The sequence below is a fragment of the Cyprinus carpio genome, chromosome A24 (genome assembly GCF_018340385.1).
Source record: "Cyprinus carpio isolate SPL01 chromosome A24, ASM1834038v1, whole genome shotgun sequence".
Taxonomy (NCBI): Eukaryota; Metazoa; Chordata; class Actinopteri; order Cypriniformes; family Cyprinidae; genus Cyprinus; species Cyprinus carpio.
Window position 1 is genome coordinate 13,841,021 of NC_056595.1, and position 21,425 is coordinate 13,862,445.

The 21,425-nt window shown below is 35.5% G+C and overlaps 1 protein-coding gene across 1 annotated transcript in view; it reads right to left on the reverse strand.

The window, feature by feature from the left end:
* LOC109063958 (contactin-associated protein-like 2) overlaps positions 1-21,425 on the reverse strand; it is a 126,255-nt gene that overhangs the window by 88,551 nt on the left and 16,279 nt on the right. Inside the window, exon 5 of the mRNA XM_042714262.1 lies at positions 20,144-20,344. Coding sequence (XP_042570196.1) covers positions 20,144-20,344 — 201 coding nt within the window. The remainder of the gene's footprint in view (positions 1-20,143; positions 20,345-21,425) is intronic.

Consider the following 21,425-nt stretch of genomic DNA (forward strand, 5'->3'; position numbering starts at 1 on the left):
ATATATGATGCTCATTTAATGTGGACCATCTAGGAGATGACCAACAGAAAGTCCTTGTTCACAGTCCAACAACCCTCCGAGACAAAAGCTCGAACAAAGTATCAAACATAATTCAAACAAATTCAGAACACAAATCCTTTCCCTTAAGTGATGTACCTCTGTGTAAAGCTTTTAAGCATGATCTGAAGTCTTGTATAAATTTAAACTGTGGTATGACTTCAAGGCATGTCTCAGGAAGCACTTTAGCGATCACCGCATACAAGACACTGCACTCTCCGGTTCCTCCGAGGACCACACAAAGGAGCAAAGTTTCTACCGTCACATTTTCCATCAGCCATGCCTGGGGCCAGCTCTGTGAGACTGCTTTTTACAGTCATCTCTTGGGCCAACAACACTGCAATGTTTCTGTTGTATGAAGCACATAGTGATTCGGGGACCAAAGCAGCAAATCGTATTTGATCCGAATACAGTACATCAAGGTGACCCAAATGTTAAAATGCATATGTGATATTTGGGCTCTATCTATCCCTGCATCTGCATTACAAATACTGTAGACTTTGACATGGATACACCAATGCAACTGCCAATAATTCCAAAAATTAAATACAGTGGGGTCCAAAATGTTTCAGGATTTTAACAGTTATTATTATTATTTATTTTTTTATTAAGGAAATGTTTAATTGACCTGTTATGCAAATAATATAATTTTATTATGAAATAAACAAATAAACAATAAAGAAAGAAATAAAGAAATGAAAAAATAAATAAAACTAAAGACTGACTGACTGATTAAAGTAGTCTACCTTCATACAAAAATACAAAATACTATGTTGAGGTTCAGAAAATGTGGTCATTACTTCAAAGTAGACTGTGCGGTTGTGGAGATGTATTAGAAGGACTTTTATACTCGCATTTGTTTCCCTGTGCTGGAGCTGAGACAATGGTCTGTGAACAATAAAGTGAACACTCAGCAGAGACAGACCTACAGGAGAGAACAAAGCAATGCCATTCATTTTAAATTCCAGATCAGCACATCCCATCTGGGGAACATGGAATAACCTTGTGATGGGTCATTGATCTTTGGAGCTGAAAAACAGAACGAGAGGCATTTCAAATCTACAGGTTTTTCTTTTACAGGAATTATTTTCTGAATGAATGAAATCAACAGCATATCTGCAACTATCAATCAAACGGGGACCGCAATCTGCTTTGAATGACAACCTTTTTGCGTGATTAGGAGACCGAGAGCTCTTGAGAAAAGGCTCTTTTTCTTTTCTTCTCCTCAGTCACTCACACACACACACTTGAACACCCCAGTATGCTCAGAGAACTGTGACTCCCCTCACTTCCAAGTGCATCTGCATGAATGCATGAGGCTTGAAATCACACCCCAAATGCCTCTCCCATCTGCATCAGCAATATATTCAAGAAACATATTTCACAGGACTCATCAAATTCACTGACGACTGAGCCGAGGGACATAACAATGCAAATCTACTTGAGTGAAGGTTTAGGCGTGCTGAAATGCTCAGAGGCTGATGGAGCAAGTGGTTCTGTTCAAACAGCTTGAGAATACATGGATTCTGTGCTTTGTTAGTTTCAATTTTGAATCATAATATTATGCAGAATTTATGTCTTATAATTATTATTGGAACCAATAGATGTAGATATTGAATATAAAATGTTCTAGGAAACAAAAATCACATGGCATCTCTATAATATCTCAACTGTTTCTCCTGACAGCAATTATATTTTTTTCTCCCAAGTAGAAACTAAAAAACTAATTTGTCCTCTAGTTTTCTATTTTAACTTTCAATCTAAGTATTTTTTTTTTTTTTTTTTTTTATTTTTTTTTTTTTTTGTTATTTTTTTTAGCAAAGATGGACTAAATGATCAAAAATACATTTATAATGTCACAAAAGATTTCTGTTTTAAATAAAAGCTGATCTTTTGAACTGTCTGTTCATCAAAGAATCCTGAAAAAATGGTCAATTGTATACTTTTGTTTATACTTTTGTTTTACTCATGTTTAAATATTAAGCAGCAGTTGATAATACGATATAATAATAATAATAATAATAATAATAATAATAATAATTGTATGTCTATACATATAACAATCAAATAGTGAAGAACATTTTTAATTAATAAATCCTTAATTCATATATATCATACATTTTTGGAAGTCCAAAAAGCACAGTGAAGCGGTGCTGTTAAAATATAATTACATTTATAATATATATATATATAATATATATATATTATATATATATATATATATATAATATATATATATATATATACTGTATAAAAGGGTTACTCTACACTATTTTTTTTATTTTTAATCTGGACAGCTGTAACACCTGGATATTTTTACGTAATGGCAAAAATTAATTTAAAAAGAATTTTACTTCAGAAATGAAAAAGATGTTCATTACAGAAGTTCAGCATCATATCACAGCTAAACCTAATAGTGTTAAAGGCTTTAATCAATGGCTCACTTCATGGCAGCGTGTACGTCTGTTGAGGTCTTTATAGAAAAATGGCAGCGGGCCATTCTGACAGGCTGAACAGGTTAGAGAGCCTCAGTGCCTGCTCAGTGACACGGGGAGACCCGAGCTGCTCGGCCAACAACCCCGACCAGCATACACCATCTGCCTCTCATTCCATCACCCACTCACCATCACGACTCACTCCTCTCTCTTTTTTGGTCTCTCACCGTCCCTCTCAAGGGAGCGATATGAACTGTCCAGTGATTTCCACCTCACAGCACCCCACTGACCTGTGACTGCCATGTCAAACCAGCTTCTGCTGTGGTAACATCAGGCCAGAAGTGTGCTGGAGATGATCACACCAGGACAACGAAGGGCCGGCCCAATGTATATAAATCTATGATGTGCATCAGCAGCTTCAGTGAAGATCAGTCAGCTAAAAGAGAAGGGTAAACGGATCCAGTACACAGGTGACCGTCTTATCCAGCTTCTCCCTGCCATCCTTACTTCTCATTTAGCTTAGCTTTATCTCAAGAGACTAAAAGTACAGTCACATTTACAGCTGATCAGTGATTTCAATATAAATCCTTGCAATTGCATGTTTTGTGTGAGGCCAAAAGAATTTCACATGTATATTTTGCATTGGATTAAACAAAAAGTTTGCCCATAAATGAAAAATTGCTGAAAATGTGCTCACCCGCAGGTCATCCAAGATGAAGATGAGTTTGTCTTCATCGGAACAGATTTGGAGAAATTCAGCATTATATCATCTTCTCACCAAACGATTCACTACAGTGAATGGGTGCCATCAGACTGAGAGTCCAAACAGCTGATAAAAACATCACAATAATCCACTAGCAATTCACATGACTCCGGTCCATCAATTAACATCTTGTGATGTGAAAAGCTGTGTGTTTGAAAGAAACAAATCTATTATTATGGATGATAATAATAACTTTTCATAGTAACTCAAGTGAAATAGTCCATCCCCTGTTGTCCTCTCACGTCAAAATTCACCAATATATTTGTTTAGAACTGTTTTAGACTGTTTTCACTTGTAAACAAAATGGTGCTTTACCTGTGTATATTTCTCTCCTGATTCAGAGATGACTTTTTACTGGAGGAAGCAATGTTATGGATAGAGGACTCAATGGTTTGAAGTTAAAAACATCTTACTTTCTCACCAATGATGATTATTGACAAATTGTGATGTTTATATAAGCTGTTTGGACTCTCATTCTGACGGCACCCATTCACTGCAGAGGATCCACTGTTGAGTAAGTGATGCAATGCTAGACTTCTGTAAGATTTACATCTACATCTCGGATGTCCAGAGGGTGAGTAATTGTATTTTAATTTTTGGATGAACTATTCTTAATTTGTCTGCATTTGGTTATAAAATGTTACATCATTTTATGAACATGGTCTTAAATTCTATCATATTTTCTGACAGACTTTATGACTGACAAGCTTTTAACAGGGCAACATCACACAAACTAAGTAAATTATGTTCCATTATCATAAACCTACTAAGATCACACAGGACAAAAAACACGTCATTTTATTTTTACCAGCAGCTCCATAGTTGCATTGTGGGCTTTAGATTAGATTTTTGTTGTTGTTCTAAGTCCTATTTTGTTGCCACCGTGGGTGCCAGCTGAGAGCTGTTTGGCAAGAACACTTCTGCTTTCCAGTTGCTCAATGCACATTACAGGTGGCAGATGGATATGACAAATGAGTTCCCTGGCAGGAGAGTGTGTGTATTTGCACATGTGTCTGAGTGAAAGTGTGTGTGTTCAAGTGAAATAAAAACAGGTTGTTGTGAACATAGTCTGAGAAAGTAAGTGTACTTTCCAAACACATTGTTATGTATATATTGCACACAACAATACAAATCACAGCATGCAGCTCACACAATATATACGTGAATCTCATGAAACCTGTCAAGTCATGGGCCATATTTTACCCCCAAATCAAACGCAATGAGAAGAAATTATTTTTATTTATTATTTTTTAATATATTGCAACCCTATTTAATTTTATAAAGGTTAAGACCATATCCCCCCACCTTCAATCTAAATAAATAAATAAATAATGCTCATTTAAATAAATATTTGTAAAATATTTTGTTACATTATATTATTTATTATAATACAGTAAAACATTAGTGCATAAAAATAATGGGAATCTCAACTACCTTTGAGAATAATGGGAATTACACAAAAACTCATTATAATACTCATAACATAGGGGAAATTAGCATATTTTATTTATTTATTTTACAATAATAATAAAAATGCTCCTAAAACAGGCTTAATTATTTTTTTTTTTTTTGCTTTTTTGTGGTATATTATTATAATTAGTTGTTATCATATTTTGTTATATCTGTAGTGGATATACAGTATAGTAGATATAAAAACCAAAAGCTCAAAAACAGGGTTCCCACACTTTTTTTTCCAATAAATTTGACTGACCTTTCCAGTCAATCATGACTACCAGAAAAAAAAAAAAAAACATATTTTTTTATAATATTTTTTTTTTGGGATTGTATTTTGTGGTGTTTGTATGAGGTGATATTGTTTAGAGGTTTTTGTTTTTCTTTTTAGTGTACAAATGCCTACAATAAAATGGTTGATGGACAGGCTGATGTTTAATGCTGGCTTCTGGTTTCACAAGTACCATAAAAATACGAAAAACTACATTCACCATAGAAATTCCCATAAGCTTTTCCTGGTCTGAAAATCACAATTTGAAAATTTTTCATGATGGTGGGATCCCTGTGAAAACATTATGGATGCATGATTGAATGAATTCACACATAAAGCAGACTGTTAGCCAAGCTCTTTGCTGTGCTTTAGCATGTACATCATTCAAACTTCAGTGCAAGCAGGACTGCTAAGAGAGTTATATTTTTTTACCAAATCAAACATTAGTCTTCTCTCAGTACTGATTATGGTAGTGGCTTATGGATCTGTCTGGAGGAGCAGAGTCAGGCTAGTCATTTGTTACCTGTAGAGATTATGGGTGGTCAGACTCTTTTGCTCTTTCGTAGCACGTCCTGAATGTTCACAGGACATTAAAGCGGCAGTTCATCTGTAACGAATGCATCAGGCACACAGGGCTGCTCTTATCACATCATCATTAGCACTGCTTACTGTTTCCCACAGATTAGCATCAACTGTAATGTTATGAGAGGGCATTCGGTTTGTATCTTCCCCTTTCGTAGCCATTTTATAAATAATGTTTCAAGCTTCACAGACCCAGGAGTGCCAGCATCCTCTCAATGAACTCAGGAACACTCAATGTAAAAAAACAAACAAACAAACAAACAAAAGAAAATGTAATAAGTACTTTAGTTGTAAATTGATTAATACTTATTAATAACACTAATTTCCATTTTTGTAAATAATAAAATGACATCTCTAATGGTTATAATGCAGAAATATGAAACATTGTGTCATGATATGATATGTATTCAAAAAATTTCTAACAGTTCTAAACATTGAACTAAAAATTTCACAATTTAATAGATGTATTAATTTATATTAAAAATAATATAAATATTTATAATATTTATATTTAATAATATTTATTAACAGATTTTTATATTCCAACATATATATACACACACACACAACACACACACACACACACACACACACACACACACACACACACACACATATATATTCAATAATAACAAATAATTTATTTAATTAAAAATTTAAATAATAAGATTAATTTAAAGTAATTTATCAATTCTTTATATCATAACATATAAAATATAAATATTTATTATATTAATATTTCAAATGTGTATTAATTAATATTTATATTATAATATTAATAATATATATTTAATAATTTATTCAATAATAATTATTAATAATATATATTTAATAATTTATTCAATAATAATTGCTATTTTGCAGGAATTATTGTACACACACACACACACACACACACACACACACACACACACACACACACACACACACACACACACACACACACACACACACACACACACACACACACACTTAACCTAAAAATAACAACTTTGCGACATATAATCTGTCATCACATTTTCCAAGCAGTGAAATTAAGGAAAACCATCATCTCACTCTAGAGACTCTAAAAACCTTGTGCTTTAAGTGTTCTTCTCAAGGGAAAGCCGTTTGATTTCTTTTTACAGGACAGCCAAAAGTAGATATATTACCTAATCAAATAGGCTGAATTGTGTGGTGTTAGGGTTATTGTTTATCATTTCTCCCTCTCTGTACTGTCTGACACTCTTTACAGACAGACAGCATTACTGTCAGAGATTAATCACAGATATACAAGTCTGTCTATTAACCCCACACAGAGAGTGCTAACCCCACTCTGACATTGCCTTCAGTGAGATCGAGAGATGTGCAATACATAAATGAATGATTTTTCAAAGCTGCAAATGCATTTCAGTGAGTCAAAGGCTAAGTGTTTACCAAATGTGCAAAAGTAGCAGATCATATTCACACATTTGCCTGTGATTTTCCTTAATTGTTCAGATCATCTTTCAGAGTTACATTTAACTTAATTGCCAGCAAATTACGAATCATTCAATCATGTCAGAAAAACTTTTGATGAACTTGAAGGTCACAAACTAAAAAGAGACAAGGCAGTTCATTAGGAAACATTACATGTTCACTGCCTCCCAGTTGTTAAATCTCCCATTGTAATGTTTTAATCTTTTCATCCATTTAAATCTCCTCATTATAACTTTCATCATTCATCTTATCAAATCTGATACTGCAGAGCAACGTAATAAGACCTTTAAGGCATCACAGAAGAATCTATCGCATAAGGGAACAGTCTATTGCAATATCTAAATGTTATCTAAAGAAAAAAAAAAGACAATCTTATTTTTTTAAAGAATAACTAAAGACTAGACTTACTGCTCTGTCTAAAATAATGTAAATGCATTACTTTGTATTCATCAGATGTTCTGCCTAGAACCAGATGTGGTTTTCTCAGATCACACATTTGTATAGCAGTTTGTATCTCTCAGGAAGTCAGGATCAGGATGTTATATAAGCAGGGTGTGAAGAGTGTCTACACGCACACAAATAGGCAACCATGTCAACCTGTATTTTCCGAGACTGTGAAAATCACTGAGAAAAATTCTGTTTTCATCTCCTCACTGTACAGAATGGAAATTTTGTACTTTTAAGCAGAGAATGCCAAGTCTTTCTAAGGTGCCTCTGAGTCCTGTAAAGACAGACGGGGAGAAACCATAGAGTTTTTTGCGCATCACTGCCAGGATGTTAATACAACTACATGGGAAAGGAGGGCTATGGACTCAGCAATGTTTCCATGTACTTGAGAAATGTTTTTCTAAGATTTTTCCTGTTGTTCATGATCACTGGATCATTGGGTTGCACATAGAGCAATATCTTGCTGATGAAATATAGTGATATTTCTCCAACACAGTGGGAATCTTGTACTATGCTGCACTACCATTTAAAAGTTTGGAGTAAGTAAGATTTTTTAAAATTGTAATAATATTTCACAATATTACTGTTTTACTTTATTCTGCATCAAATGAATGCAGCCTTTCTGAGCAGAAGAGACTTAAAGGGATAGTTCACACAAAAATGAAAATTCTGTCATGAATTACTCACCCTCATGTCGTTCCAAACCCGTAGGACCTTCGTTCATCTTTGGAACACAATTTCACATATTTTTGATGAAATCTGAGAGCCTATTGTGCTTCATTGTTTTTTTTTTTTTTATTTATCTTCTCCTGTGTTCTACTGTACAGACGTGCATTTATTTTTCTTTCAGCCTGAGGTTTTTTCATTACACTTTTTGGTGTGAAAGGGCTTTTACATTTGCTATAAATAGAACTTCTTATATTAAAAACAATCAAGCCCTGCTCATATTTAAAAAGTAATGCGAAAGTAACACAAAAGTAATGTAACACATTACTTTCCATAAAAAGTAACTAAGTAACATAATTAGTTACTTTTTTAGGGAGTAACGCAATATTGTAATGCATTACTTTTAAAAGTAACTTTCCCCAACACTGGTTATCCCTTATTATAATCCATTGAGACAGCAACATGTCGACATGTTGTAAGACAACATCTGTATTGCAAACCATATCGCTCGTATTGTTGTTTTTAGCGTAGACATAACAAAACAACGTCACTGCCATAGAAACCAATGTAGATATTGAGTAAAGCAAAAGAGCCATGGACACACAAATCGGAATTGACCAGTTGTGATAGACAGTGTGGACAGTCAATCATTTAGATCAGATTCCAATCGGATATGAACAAAAATTGGATTTGGACTGAAAGTCTGAACAAGGCTATGGACTATTTTAATGATGTCCTTAATACCTTTGCGGTAGTTCCATTGCAGTCTATGGAGGGTCAGAAAGCTCTTGAATTTAATCAAAAATAGCTTAATTTGTGTTCCGAAGATGTACAAAGGACATGAGGGTGAGTAATTAATGACATTTATTAATATCATTTAATGATGTTTATTTATTTATTTTTTTAAATCTATGTTAAATGTTAATTTGTGGATATACTATTGTTTATTTTATATTATACTACGAGGAATCTGACTGACTGATAATCATTCTAAGGTGTGTATTATTTTCTGGGAAATGCACGGCGAAAGTAGTTCTAGACGGGTCTTGACCACATTACATGCATATCACTTCGCCAAATGTTTTTTTTTTTTTTTTTTTTTTTTTTTTTATTTAAAGTTTTGTTAACAAACACACACACACACACACAAAAAAACTTTCAGTTATTTCAAAAGTCCTTACAGCATGCAAAAGCTAAAGAACTAAAACCCACAAAGACACTGACCAAACGAATAAATATAGTTTACAACAACATAACAATTACAAATTATTTTTATGTTTTTGCAATAAAAATACAATTTTATTATGTACGGAAATCACATACTCCGTTTCTCCCGCTCTCTCTCACACAAAAACGATCACACCATACAGACACACTCGCACACACAGATGTGGACAGAAACATGTTGTCAGTGCCGCTCTTACGATTTTAGCAATGTAAAATCTATATTGCCATATCTCACTAGTGAGATAATAATGGCACTGTTCTTAAAGCAGATGTACTTCATGAACAGTTTCACTATTAGAGATGCTGCTACTGAACACTATTGAGAGACGAACAGACTCAGGTAATTCACACATGCTTAATCTCTCTCTCTCTCTCTCTCTCATATATAACTGCATTAGTCTGCTATCAATGGCTCAAGCCTCCGTTATTATGTTTAAAGTGACGTTTTGGAATTAGAAACGGAGATGTTGGATGAGATGCGTAAGAAATTAGTCTCACAAACAAGTGTTTTAAGGACAAAAACCTGACGAATGTCTTGAAATACATCTGAACGATCTCTTGAGGTGTGGTAACCGTAATATAAGTTGAATCATTTACTTTGCTCCACTGGATTTTTAGAATTATTCCTTACTTCATGTTTGTTCATAAGCCATTAACTAATGTGATGCAGCTTCAAATGTTACATAAATTAACACTAATAAATTAACTTAAACTAAATGCATTATTGCATTAAACTAATGTTAATAAAGTGTTTTATTGTAAAGTGTTACTCTATTTATGTGTCTATATGAAAATAAATGACTATGAAGAATTGATACAGCAGTGACAGAAATAGGAAAGGTAGAGGACAGGCCATTTACTGGAACACACTTTAATTTAAACCATAAGCAATCCATGAACCCCTTGTGCAGCAGGCACAAACAGGACTGACCATGTTGATAATGAAGCAGCTTGTGTTGTCCTGAACCATCTGGAGCACATGAGGCAAACTGTGGCGTTGCTGCCCAGCGCAATTAACTGCGCCTTCCTCTTGGACACTGTTTTCCTGCTATTGCTGCCATGGGAGACAGACTGCATCCTGGGTAAAGTCCATCCCATTGTCACGACTAAATTTTAATTTCTGCTCACAGACATAACGCTGCAGACGGCTATCACATAACCACGGGCAGTGCACTAGACTCAGGATCTGTCCTCGCTGTAACTGTGGTATTGATAAATGGATGTCTCATCCCAAGAACATACTTTCTGACAGCTCTCTGCAAATGTAGCTTGTATGTTTTGAAATGGGAAGAAAAAGGATAACTCGACTTAACTAATTTTCCATTAACATCAATCTGAAAAACAAGGCATTAAGATTTAAGGTATTCCTGTCATGCACCGAAGCAGGCCGAGAAATTATATATGACGCTGTCAATAAAACATATGACAACATTATTGAATTTAATGATGCATTAATATATGCAAATGGTAAGAGGCCATATTTCAAGGTGTGAGTGATTGGGTGCACAAGATGTGCACTTGGTTTGTTGCCTGATCATTAACTCTGAATAAGACACACAGATCTCCATTCAAAGATCCACAGAAAGCTCCAGGATTCTAATAAGCTTGTATCAGCCAGGAATTCAATCAATTTCTATTATATCTGATATATACAGCACGCATGCTAATAAGGCATCAAACATCATGTCCTCAATTATAACATCACCGCAGCTCCTCTCAAGCTCCTCTGAAGTAAATGGGATGTTTCTTTGGTGGTTTAACATAACACAGAATATGCCCATGGCCCCTGTCAAGCGTTTAGATGATAAAGCATTAAAATATTAAATCTATTTCCACTGAACAATAACTTCCAAAAAGTTTTAGACATGAACACTTTTAGACAATATAATCTATTGAACAGTCCGTATCAGTGTTATTTTAGCATTATTTATATACTAAGAGTATTTATTAATATTTTTATTTAGGTTTTATTTGAAGATTTTATGTTTTTTTTTTGTTTTTTTTGTTATATGCTTTTGTATTTTTTAAATTATTTTTTCCCCCCTAATATATATTTCTATATGGCTTTAATTTATTTAAGTTATTTGAATAATATCAATAAAATGTAATTTATTTAATATAAAAAATACTTTCATTTGAATCTTTTGTGTAAAGTTTACCCTAACTAAAGCTTATATTTGTGCTAGACTTGTTCATTTGATTCAAACTGAATTCATTAGTTTTAGGTCTGAAATTCATCCATCTTAACACTGGAGAGTCATTTTTGACCTAAAAAGTGCCTTTGCCCCAGCCCAGAGGATCCATCCCCTAATTAAACTTCTTCTACTGTCACCAGGTCCTATGTGGGACTAGGGCTCTTTAGAAATGCTAAATGTATTTACATGGTACAGAAGCAAAGGTGCAGCCCATAGCACACATACTGTTGACTCGGCTCAAAATAGGATCGCTGCATGACAAAACAAACATCGCTCAGATCTAGTTAACATTTGCGAAAGGTTGCACAAGAACAATGCAATCTGGAGAGGAATATTTGAGTCTGTTTTGGGAAATGAAGTCTAATCATGCTCTTTCTGTCATGGTAAATGCTAATATCAGATGCTGATATCAGATTATTGGTGTCATATGCAAATTGGGATTTACAGAACTTCTGTTCTTCAGAATTGCAAGAGGAAATTCATGTGTGAAATAGTGATATGGGCCCACTTATAAAGTGGTCCCCAAATGTGTTTGGACAGTTTAAAATTATAGCGTTTGAAAACAAATACTTTTTGGGGGAGCTGTATATGACCTTTGTTCTTTCAGGTTGATAGTGATAAACAAAATGATTCCATTGACACTTTAATGGACTACAAAGAACAACCAAGAAAGAAATACTACAAAATTTTCCTGTGAGATTAACAAGTGAGTGCACTTAAATACAGTATTCTATTTGACATTCAAAAATATTATTATGTAGCAAATTTTTAGCATTTCACCTCTCACTGGGATTAAAACTATAATTACACCAATAACCAAAACATTACTGACCATCAGAAACATTTTGGACCACTGCGACAAGCTAGGTTAATTTTCAGCTAAAGAGTTTTGTCTGTTTCGCACTGACAGAACACCCGCTTACTTTGCATCTCATTATGCATTTGAGCCTTTTTTCTGCATATTTTTCTCAATATGAATAGTCTTGCGGTCAAAGGGCAAATGGTTGGGATCATGTGGAGTAAACCAAATGACGACAATTTCAGTTTAAGAGTGTCAAGGCAATGAGCCATCTGAGCACCTATAATAATTTCCGGAGCACTACAGACAGTCTGCATTTTAATTTGGTTTTAAATTGTGTGGTGTGGACATGCTCTGGTTACTCTGCGTTTATGCAACATAATTTATCTTCATATCCTTTGTACAAAGACCAGGCCGAACATAAAAACACAATTTAAGGCTAAAGCTTTTTCCTTAATAGACCAGCAAGCAAACCTTTAAGGTCAACATTGAAAATAAATATGATAAATTAACTAATATCAGAAGGCGTTTATTCTGATAGCAGCCACTTTAACTTTAACTTCACTGTAAACAATAAAATAGTTTTGAAAAGCAGGGCTAACACTTTTCTTAGAGGTTGTTAAATGCATTTTTAATCAGAGATTGCAAGAAAGCACCACTGTAAGCACCAATAGGAAAAGTAGAAACTCCATAATCATTTACCCCGCAAAAATGTAGTCATGTAGTGACATATGGAAAAGAGCAGTGTGAAGATTCTTCAAAATTCCACTTCAAATAATAGCAGCATTGAAGCTTGGAACAACAGGAGGGTGAGTAAATGCTGACATGGGTGAACTTTTCCTTAAATTGCTCTTTCCATAATAAAAGTATGACATTTTGCATTTGCATTACATTTTTTTCCCCCTAGACTCAGAAAAAAGTTTGATTGAGTTGTAAATCTACACGACTGTGTTTGCTTGAACTGGAAAAAAGTGCAACATACTTTACACTCTGGGTTTCTGGCAGATTTGTAGATGGGAAGATTGCAAGATTGATTTGAATTTGAGAAAAGATAGAAAAAGAGAGCATGACTCCTTAGGCAATAACACTAGTCAACCTATCTCTCTCAGTCTCCCCCTCCGTTTCATAGAGTGTCTTTTTAATCATTCTCAGGGCTGCCCTTTGCGGTTTCCCACATTACATACTGCTATAAAATCTTTATGTCTCGAGAGGATCTACAACTCTCTTACCAACAGGACCAGAACACACAAAGAACATCACAGCAGAGAATTTATACAGTACTCTAGAGATGCACAGAGCAGTTAGGTTCACTTACGCCCTATAAGTGTTGCAAATGCAGAATAAATTAGTAATTTGTGTGTTTTAGCAATATTATACATTTTTTGCACACACATTGTGCAAAAAAAATAAAATAAATAAAAAATAATAATAATAATAAAAAACTTTTTAAGCAAGGACAAATTAATTTTGATTTAATTAATCAAAAGTGACCAACATTTACAAATGATTTATATTTTAAATAAACTGTATGTTGCTCTTTTATTATCAGCATAATAGAATGATTTCTGACTTAAAAAATTCAGCTTTCCCATCACAGCAATAACTTACATTTTAAAATACACTTAACAAAATTATAAACGCACACTTCTGTTTTTGCCCCCATTTTTCATGAGCTGAACTCAAAGATCTAAGACTTTTTCTATGTACGCAAGAAGCCTATTTCTCTCAAATATTGTTCACAAATCTGTCTAAATCTGTGTAAGTGAGCACTTCTCCTTTGCCAAGATAATCAATCACAGGTGTGGCATATCAAGATGCTGATTAGACAGCATGATTATTGCACAGGTGTGCCTTAGGCTGGCCACAATAAAAGGACACTCTTAAATGTGCAGTTTTATCACACAGCACAATGCTACAGATGTCGCAAATTTTGAGGGAGCGTGCAGTTGGCATGCTGACTGCAGGAATGTCCACCAGAGCTGTTGCCCGTGAACTGAATATTCATTTCTCTACCGTAAACCATCCCCAAAGGCGTTTCAGAGAATTTGGCAGTACATCCAACCGGCCTCACAACCGCAGAACACATGCAACCACACCAGCCCAGGACCTCCATATCCAGCATCTTCAACTCCAAGATCGTCTGAGACCAGCCACCCGGACAGCTGCTGCAACAATCGGTTTGCATTACCAAAGAATTTCTGCACAAACTGTCAGAAACCGTCTCAGGGAAGCTCATCTGCATGCTCGTCATCCTCATCTGGGTCTTGACCTGACTGCAGTTCGTCATAACTGACTTGAGTGGGCAAACTCATCTTGGCACATTCGATCGGATAAAAGTGACATGACATCCAGCCAAGTATGGTGACCCATACTCAGAATTCGTGCTCTGCATTTAACCCATCCAAAGTGCACACACACAGCAGTGAACACACACACGGAGCAGTGAACACACTCCCCGGAGCAGTGGGCAGCCATTTAGTTGGGGGTTTGGATGCCTTGCTCAAGGGCACCTCAGTCATGGTATTGCCGGCCCGTGAAAGTGCACACACACACATTTATGCTGCTGCAAACTGTGTGAAGTTTGGGGTTGGGTGCGTTTTCCCAGTTTTCACTGTACAGGGCAGATACCAGACAGCGTGTATGGCGTTGTGTGGGTGAGTGGTTTGCTGATGTCAATGTTGTGGATCGAATGGCCCATGGTGGCAGTGGAGTTATGGTATGGGCAGGCGTATGTTATGGACAACGAACACAGGTGCATTTTATTGATGGCATTTTGAATGCACAATGATACCGTGACGTGATCCTGAGGCCCACTGTTGTGCCATTCATCCACGACCATCACCTCATGCTGCAGCATGTTGCAAGGATCTGTACACAATTCCTGGAAGCTGAGAACATACCACTTCTTGCATGGCCAGCATACTCACCGGACATGTCACCCATTGAGCATGTTTGGGATGCTCTGGATCGGTGTATACGACAGCGTGTTCCAGTTCCTGCCAATATCCTGCAACTTCGCAGTCATTGAAGCAGAGTGGACCATCATTCCATAGGCCACTAGGGCTGCACGATTAATCGCATGCATTTGTCATGCGTGTCTCATCAGTAAAGCCGGTTCCGTGATTTGCGGTAAATGTCTGTCACCTGTTTTTAAACGGGAGCGGCAGTTAATACACAGAGCCGTAGTTCACTGACAAGCTACGCAATATTCTGTTTCATAAGTTGAGATTAATCGCATTCGATTATGAACACGATATTGCGTAGCTTGTCGGTGAAACGGCTCTGTGTATGAATCCCGGTGCATTTGAAAACAGGTGACGGATATTTACCGCTAATCACGGAACCAGCTTTACTGATGAGACACGCATGACAAATGCATGCGATTAATCGTGCAGCCCTATAGGCCACAATCAACAACCTGATCAACTCTATGCGAAGGAGATGTGTTGCACTGCGTGAGGCAAATGGTGATCACACCAGATACTGACTGGTTTTCGGACCCCCCCCCGGACTGCACATTTTAGAGTGGCCTTTTATTGTGGCCAGCCTAAGGCACACCTGTGCAATAATCATGCTGTCTAATCAGCATCTTGATATGCCAAACCTGTGAGGTGGATGGAATATCTCGGCAAAGGAAAAGTGCTCACTAACACATATTTAGACAGATTTGTGAACAATATTTGAGAGAAATAGGCCTTTTGTGTACGCTATACTTTAAAATTAAATTTAAAGTATTTTCAAATACAGAACACTGACACAACATTTATTTCACTACTCTGACAGCACAGACACAGTGCTGAAAGTGAGATGTTTTCTGAAGACTGGGCTGAATGAATAATGCCTGTTTTTGAAGTTGAGCACTCAGCTCATGTCTTTCAGATTTGCTCGCTAATCAAGAATAGGGACACTTCTAATTGTGTGGACATCAGAGACACAAAGCATCCTGATAGTTCACGGCTCACTGTCTGCTCTTATTTATATGCTCTGCTCATGCAATCAGCCACAGCCTCCAGCTGGCAGTATACTGTCTGTTTATCACGACTGGACAAAAAATAGGAGACGACAAAACAAAAACACTTTTCTCAATTCATCATCATCACATGCAATTTCCTTTGTGTGACAGTTGAGGCCTAATCACAGTGGAAGCTGGTTAATTTAGCAGTAAGGAGAACAATTTAAATACAAATGGACCCCTGGTCCCTCTATAGGGGATAAGGAATAAACAAAACGTCACTGTTGATCATGCCTTAATGGGAAGGGATGACATACAGACATGTACAGCAGATATCTCTCAACTCCGTCCCCAATGTTGAGCTAATGGAGGTCAAGAGGCTGGAGGACGCTGGGGATGGCGTAGACAATGAGAGGATGGAATATAACAACCTGACAGCTCATCCATGAGTGGGTTGAAGGCATCAAGAAATTAGGACAATTACAGTTTAACTTCCCAATTACCAAACCTAATGCACCCTGGATGCAATTCCGATTTAACACTTCATTTGGTTGCAGAATGCCAGCCCTCCATAATTTGATGAAACCTGACAGTCAATTTAGAAAGCATATTTTGGAAAATAGTTTTCTCTTCCACTGTCTCTTCAAATGCATCTGAGCACAAACTGTCTAAAGAGACAACTCTGAATCTCTGACATGCAGGGTCAACATGTACCTATTGCTTTTCAGGGGCACAAGGGGCAATCCTGGTTCACATTGTGCCTTAGGCAACATATAACTAAAGAAAAAAAAACTATTTATTGGACTGATGATTTACTTCATCAATGTGAATATCTAACAATTTAACACCTTTTTATTAACAAATTAAAATTAAATATTAATATTTAACAATTGCACATCCCTGCATCTTGAAAACATTCTGCTAATCTCCAAAAATGGGTGAAAATGATCATTAAAAACTTTCCATCACAAAATGGAATGAAGATTCTTAATTGCATTTATCAGAATATCAAAAGCACAAAAGCAGACAAATGTCAAAAGTTTATTTGGGGGGATTGACTGTTCAAAAATCTTGTTAATAGCAATAATTATAACCTTGAAATCAGGATTAGGCATGGAATAATCTCTTTAGTATCATTCAGTATTTAACAAGTAGTTCTAACTTGGCTCAGAGAAAAATAAATGATTAATAATACAAACCTTTAATATATTTGAATTAATCTTTAATATTAATCTCTTTTAAATTCCATTTAAAATTCAACATTGGCCATGTTGCTTCTGGTGACATGGACACTACACAAATCTGCACTAATGCTCATCATCTGAGCATATGTTTTGTCAATATGTTGACTGCCTGAACTATTTTCTCTGTGATTACAACACTGATCCCCAAAATGTGATCTTGTCTGCCTATTATAAAAGACACAGCTATCTGGAAACATTGAACAGGTCAATCAAACAGATAAATCATGCAAAATTGGAAAACACTGTCCATCCTACGCAGAGGCTTTATTGTTTGACAACACAGTGCATAACTACATACTACAGCACTGATTGTCCTTCACTAAAGATGACTGAAGGCCAGAGAGCAGAGCTATGATGAACAAGGCAATGGTCCAGTGCACATTGCCAGCTATCCTTCACTACACAACAAGGTGAAACAAACTATTCTGTAAATCTCGTCATGTAATGCCTCATACACTCCCACCTCACCACACACAATCTCACTAAATATATGTCATTACCAAGCAGAGCAATTCAGAAATTGGTGTTTAGACAACAAGACTCTGGTGAGCAGTCTTGCATTGTATTATGTACTCATAGTGGTAAACAAACAAACAAACAATGCTATAAAAAGTTTGAAAATGTAAGAAGTAGAATGCACAGATATTTGTGTAAAAATGTAAGGAGTAAAAGTAAAAAGCTGTCTAAAAAAAGAAGAAGAAGAAAAAAAAAGAATAGTGAAGTAATGTACTGATACCAGAACAAAACAACTAAAGTACAGTAACAAAGTATTTGTACTAGGTTACTTCCCATCTCTGCTGCCATTCCCCTGGGTGCTGTAACTCCCAAGCACCCACGGGATTGGTGCCTATGTGTACCAATAGAGTGGACTGAGAGTGACATTCTATTCATGTCTAATTTAGCATAGATGGTATAAAGACTATGAAAATAGTCAGATTAGCAGTAAGAACATGCACAGCAGCCTTCACTGTGTTGCATGCTCATTAATAGATTAGCATCAGCACCACAACCACGCTGCAAATTGTTATTGCTGACTGTAATCAGAAAATGGGTCGCAGGAGTGCCAGGAGATAGTGGCAAAGACTGGCAGAGCATGGAAGAGCAAATGAATGAGAGAGAAGGTGAATGATCGCAAGCTGTGGGGGTGAAGAAGAAGGGGGATGAAGTGCTATGTGAGAAAGATAGAGTAGGAAAACCTTCTGGTCAGCATTATACTGCATATGACATTATATACAATACTGTTCAAAGGTTTGAGGTCGGTAAGATTTTTTAATATTTCTGTAAGTCTCATATGCTCACCCAGTCACAAACAAAATAAAATAGTAATATTGTGGAACATTATTACAATTTAAAATAAGTGTTTTATATTTATATTTATTCTTTAACTTTTTCACTTTTTTTTTATTTATTTTAAATGTAATGTATTCCAGTGATGGTAAAACTAAATTTTCAGCGGTCTTCAGTGTCACATGAACCTTCAGAAATCATTCTGATATGCTGATTTGGGACTCAAGAAATGCCTTATAATGAATGTTAATTTTTTTTCTATTTATTTTTTTTTTTTTTTGAGAGATTCTAGATGTCTTTAATGTCACTCTTGGTCAACTGAATGTGTTGTTGCTGAATTTTTTTTATGTATTTTTAATTTTTTTAATGTTAATATTAATAATATTAATAATATTATTATTAATTAAATAATAAATAAAATTTTATTAATAATAATAATAATGATAATAATTTTTTTGAAGTAAGTTTTTTATTTTATACTCTATTACTGTTGGATTAATATGCTTAACATAAATTGAAAGATACATACAAAAACATAATTAACCAATTCAAAGATTTTAACTTGAGAACAGATTTGAAAACCCTTCTATTTTCATTACATTTACTTTACTTGTTACATTTTAACCTTTAACCAATTCTTCTGCAGACTCCATAAACAGATGGTCAATTTAAATCTCGTAAACTGCTAATTAGAAGAGCGCACATGGAACTATTAGTGAGTGAATCTTGCACTGCCCACCCAGTTAACCAGGAAAAAAATGTTCATAACTGTGTTCATACTTAGTTAACTTTTTTGGACAACTGTTTTTCTAAGAATTGCGATTCAACTATATTCTTTCTATGGAAACACTTCTGCATTGTGATGATTTCATTTAGCACTAATTTGTTATTAAGTCCAGCTGTTAGCCCACACATAAGCATAGAAATTGAGCAAATGTAACACTAATTCTCCTGAAACCAAGCCATTATAGCATAAACCACGTACTGGGGTGGTATTGCAGTTGAGCAAATGGGCAAACTGCCAAAAATAAGCAGGTTCAAACAGAGAGCAGTGGAGAGTGGGAGCGTATCAGCCACGGAAGGGCTATTAAGGTCACAATCCTATTTTACCCATCAGTTTACCACGTTATCAAGACACTTGACCCTCATTTGTTCTGGAAAGAAGTAGCAGTACAGTTGGATAAAATTACAATTTTTATTCAAGGTTTTAGATAACCTTATATCACCCCACAGGTCCCTATAAGCATCTATACTCTGCAACATAAGCACGCAAACTCACACACACACTCCCAGACGATCTCTCTGTACCTGGTGTGTTGAGTAGGCGTGACATTCGGCAGGCGTAGGCTACGTGCTGCTCGCAGTGTTCAGCGCTGTTGGTTATAGCTGTGACCTGCTCCATAGAGGCACTGTAGTTCAGCTGCAGCACTGTCCGTCTCTCCCGGCTGGAGCCAGTCACCGCTGTCTGCGCCGCTAAGTCATTCACCACAGTTGTCCAGACCTTGTCCTCTGAAACACAGATACAATAATGGTCATAAAAGGGTAAACTGACTGGCACTGCAAGAAAAGTTGACAGATTCATCAAAAATATATGTTGATACTGTACCATAAGCTGATCCTTCAAAAATGCCACTTTGATAAATTTTAATGCATCCTTGCTGAATAAAAGTATTAATTTCTTTTTAAAAAAGTACTGACCCCTAACATTTGAACAGTAGTGTATACCTCATATTTAATTAATAAATAAAAAGAAATTTTAAATGATTCATAATGAATAGTCACCTCAGAATTTTATCAAACTAAAATGGCAAAATACATAAAACAGTGAAGTTTCCTAATGTGTTTTTTTTTAAAGAAAAAGTAAATGTTTTTCTTAGCTTTTTAAATTGACCTATGAAAACAAGAAGTGATTTTATCATTAAAGTAACAAATAAGTAAATAAGCAATTACAAACTGATTTAACTCATTATGAATCAATGTGTGTAAACAGCTTTGTTAATGGCAAAATTTCCGTAATCATTTTTATTTAATGGGACCTTATAAAACTGACATTCTAAAACATTTTTTTGTTTATATTATTCAAATCTATCTGATCCTGTAGACATAATCCTTCTCACTTCAAAGAATCACAAGATTCACCCTTCAAAAAAAAAATAAAATAAAATAAAAAATATGTTAAATGAAGATAACACATTTCTGAAATTGACAGACACTTTCTTTTCAGAATGGTTTTTGCTCTCTACCGTGTCCTCTCAGGGATTTCCTATGCTCTGAGATGACTACAGTTCCTGCTCTGAAATGATAACATTTTATGTCCTGATATTCCTACATACTTGAATGTCCCTACATGTAAGACTTCTATTTAATTTTAGTTATTTATTTTTGGATCAGTGGGATGATGTGGACCTAGGCTGATGAGATAATGCTCAGTAGGCTTGAAAACCAATGGGTTGAGATGCTGAAATGAAAGACTGTCTCTGGAGGTGATAGGAGGGATTTTAAAAACCTGACTCAGAAGCTTGGGATACAGTGGTTCTTGAAAGCATGTAATACTCAGTAAAAGGCTTGATTTATTAATCAGGTGCAAGCG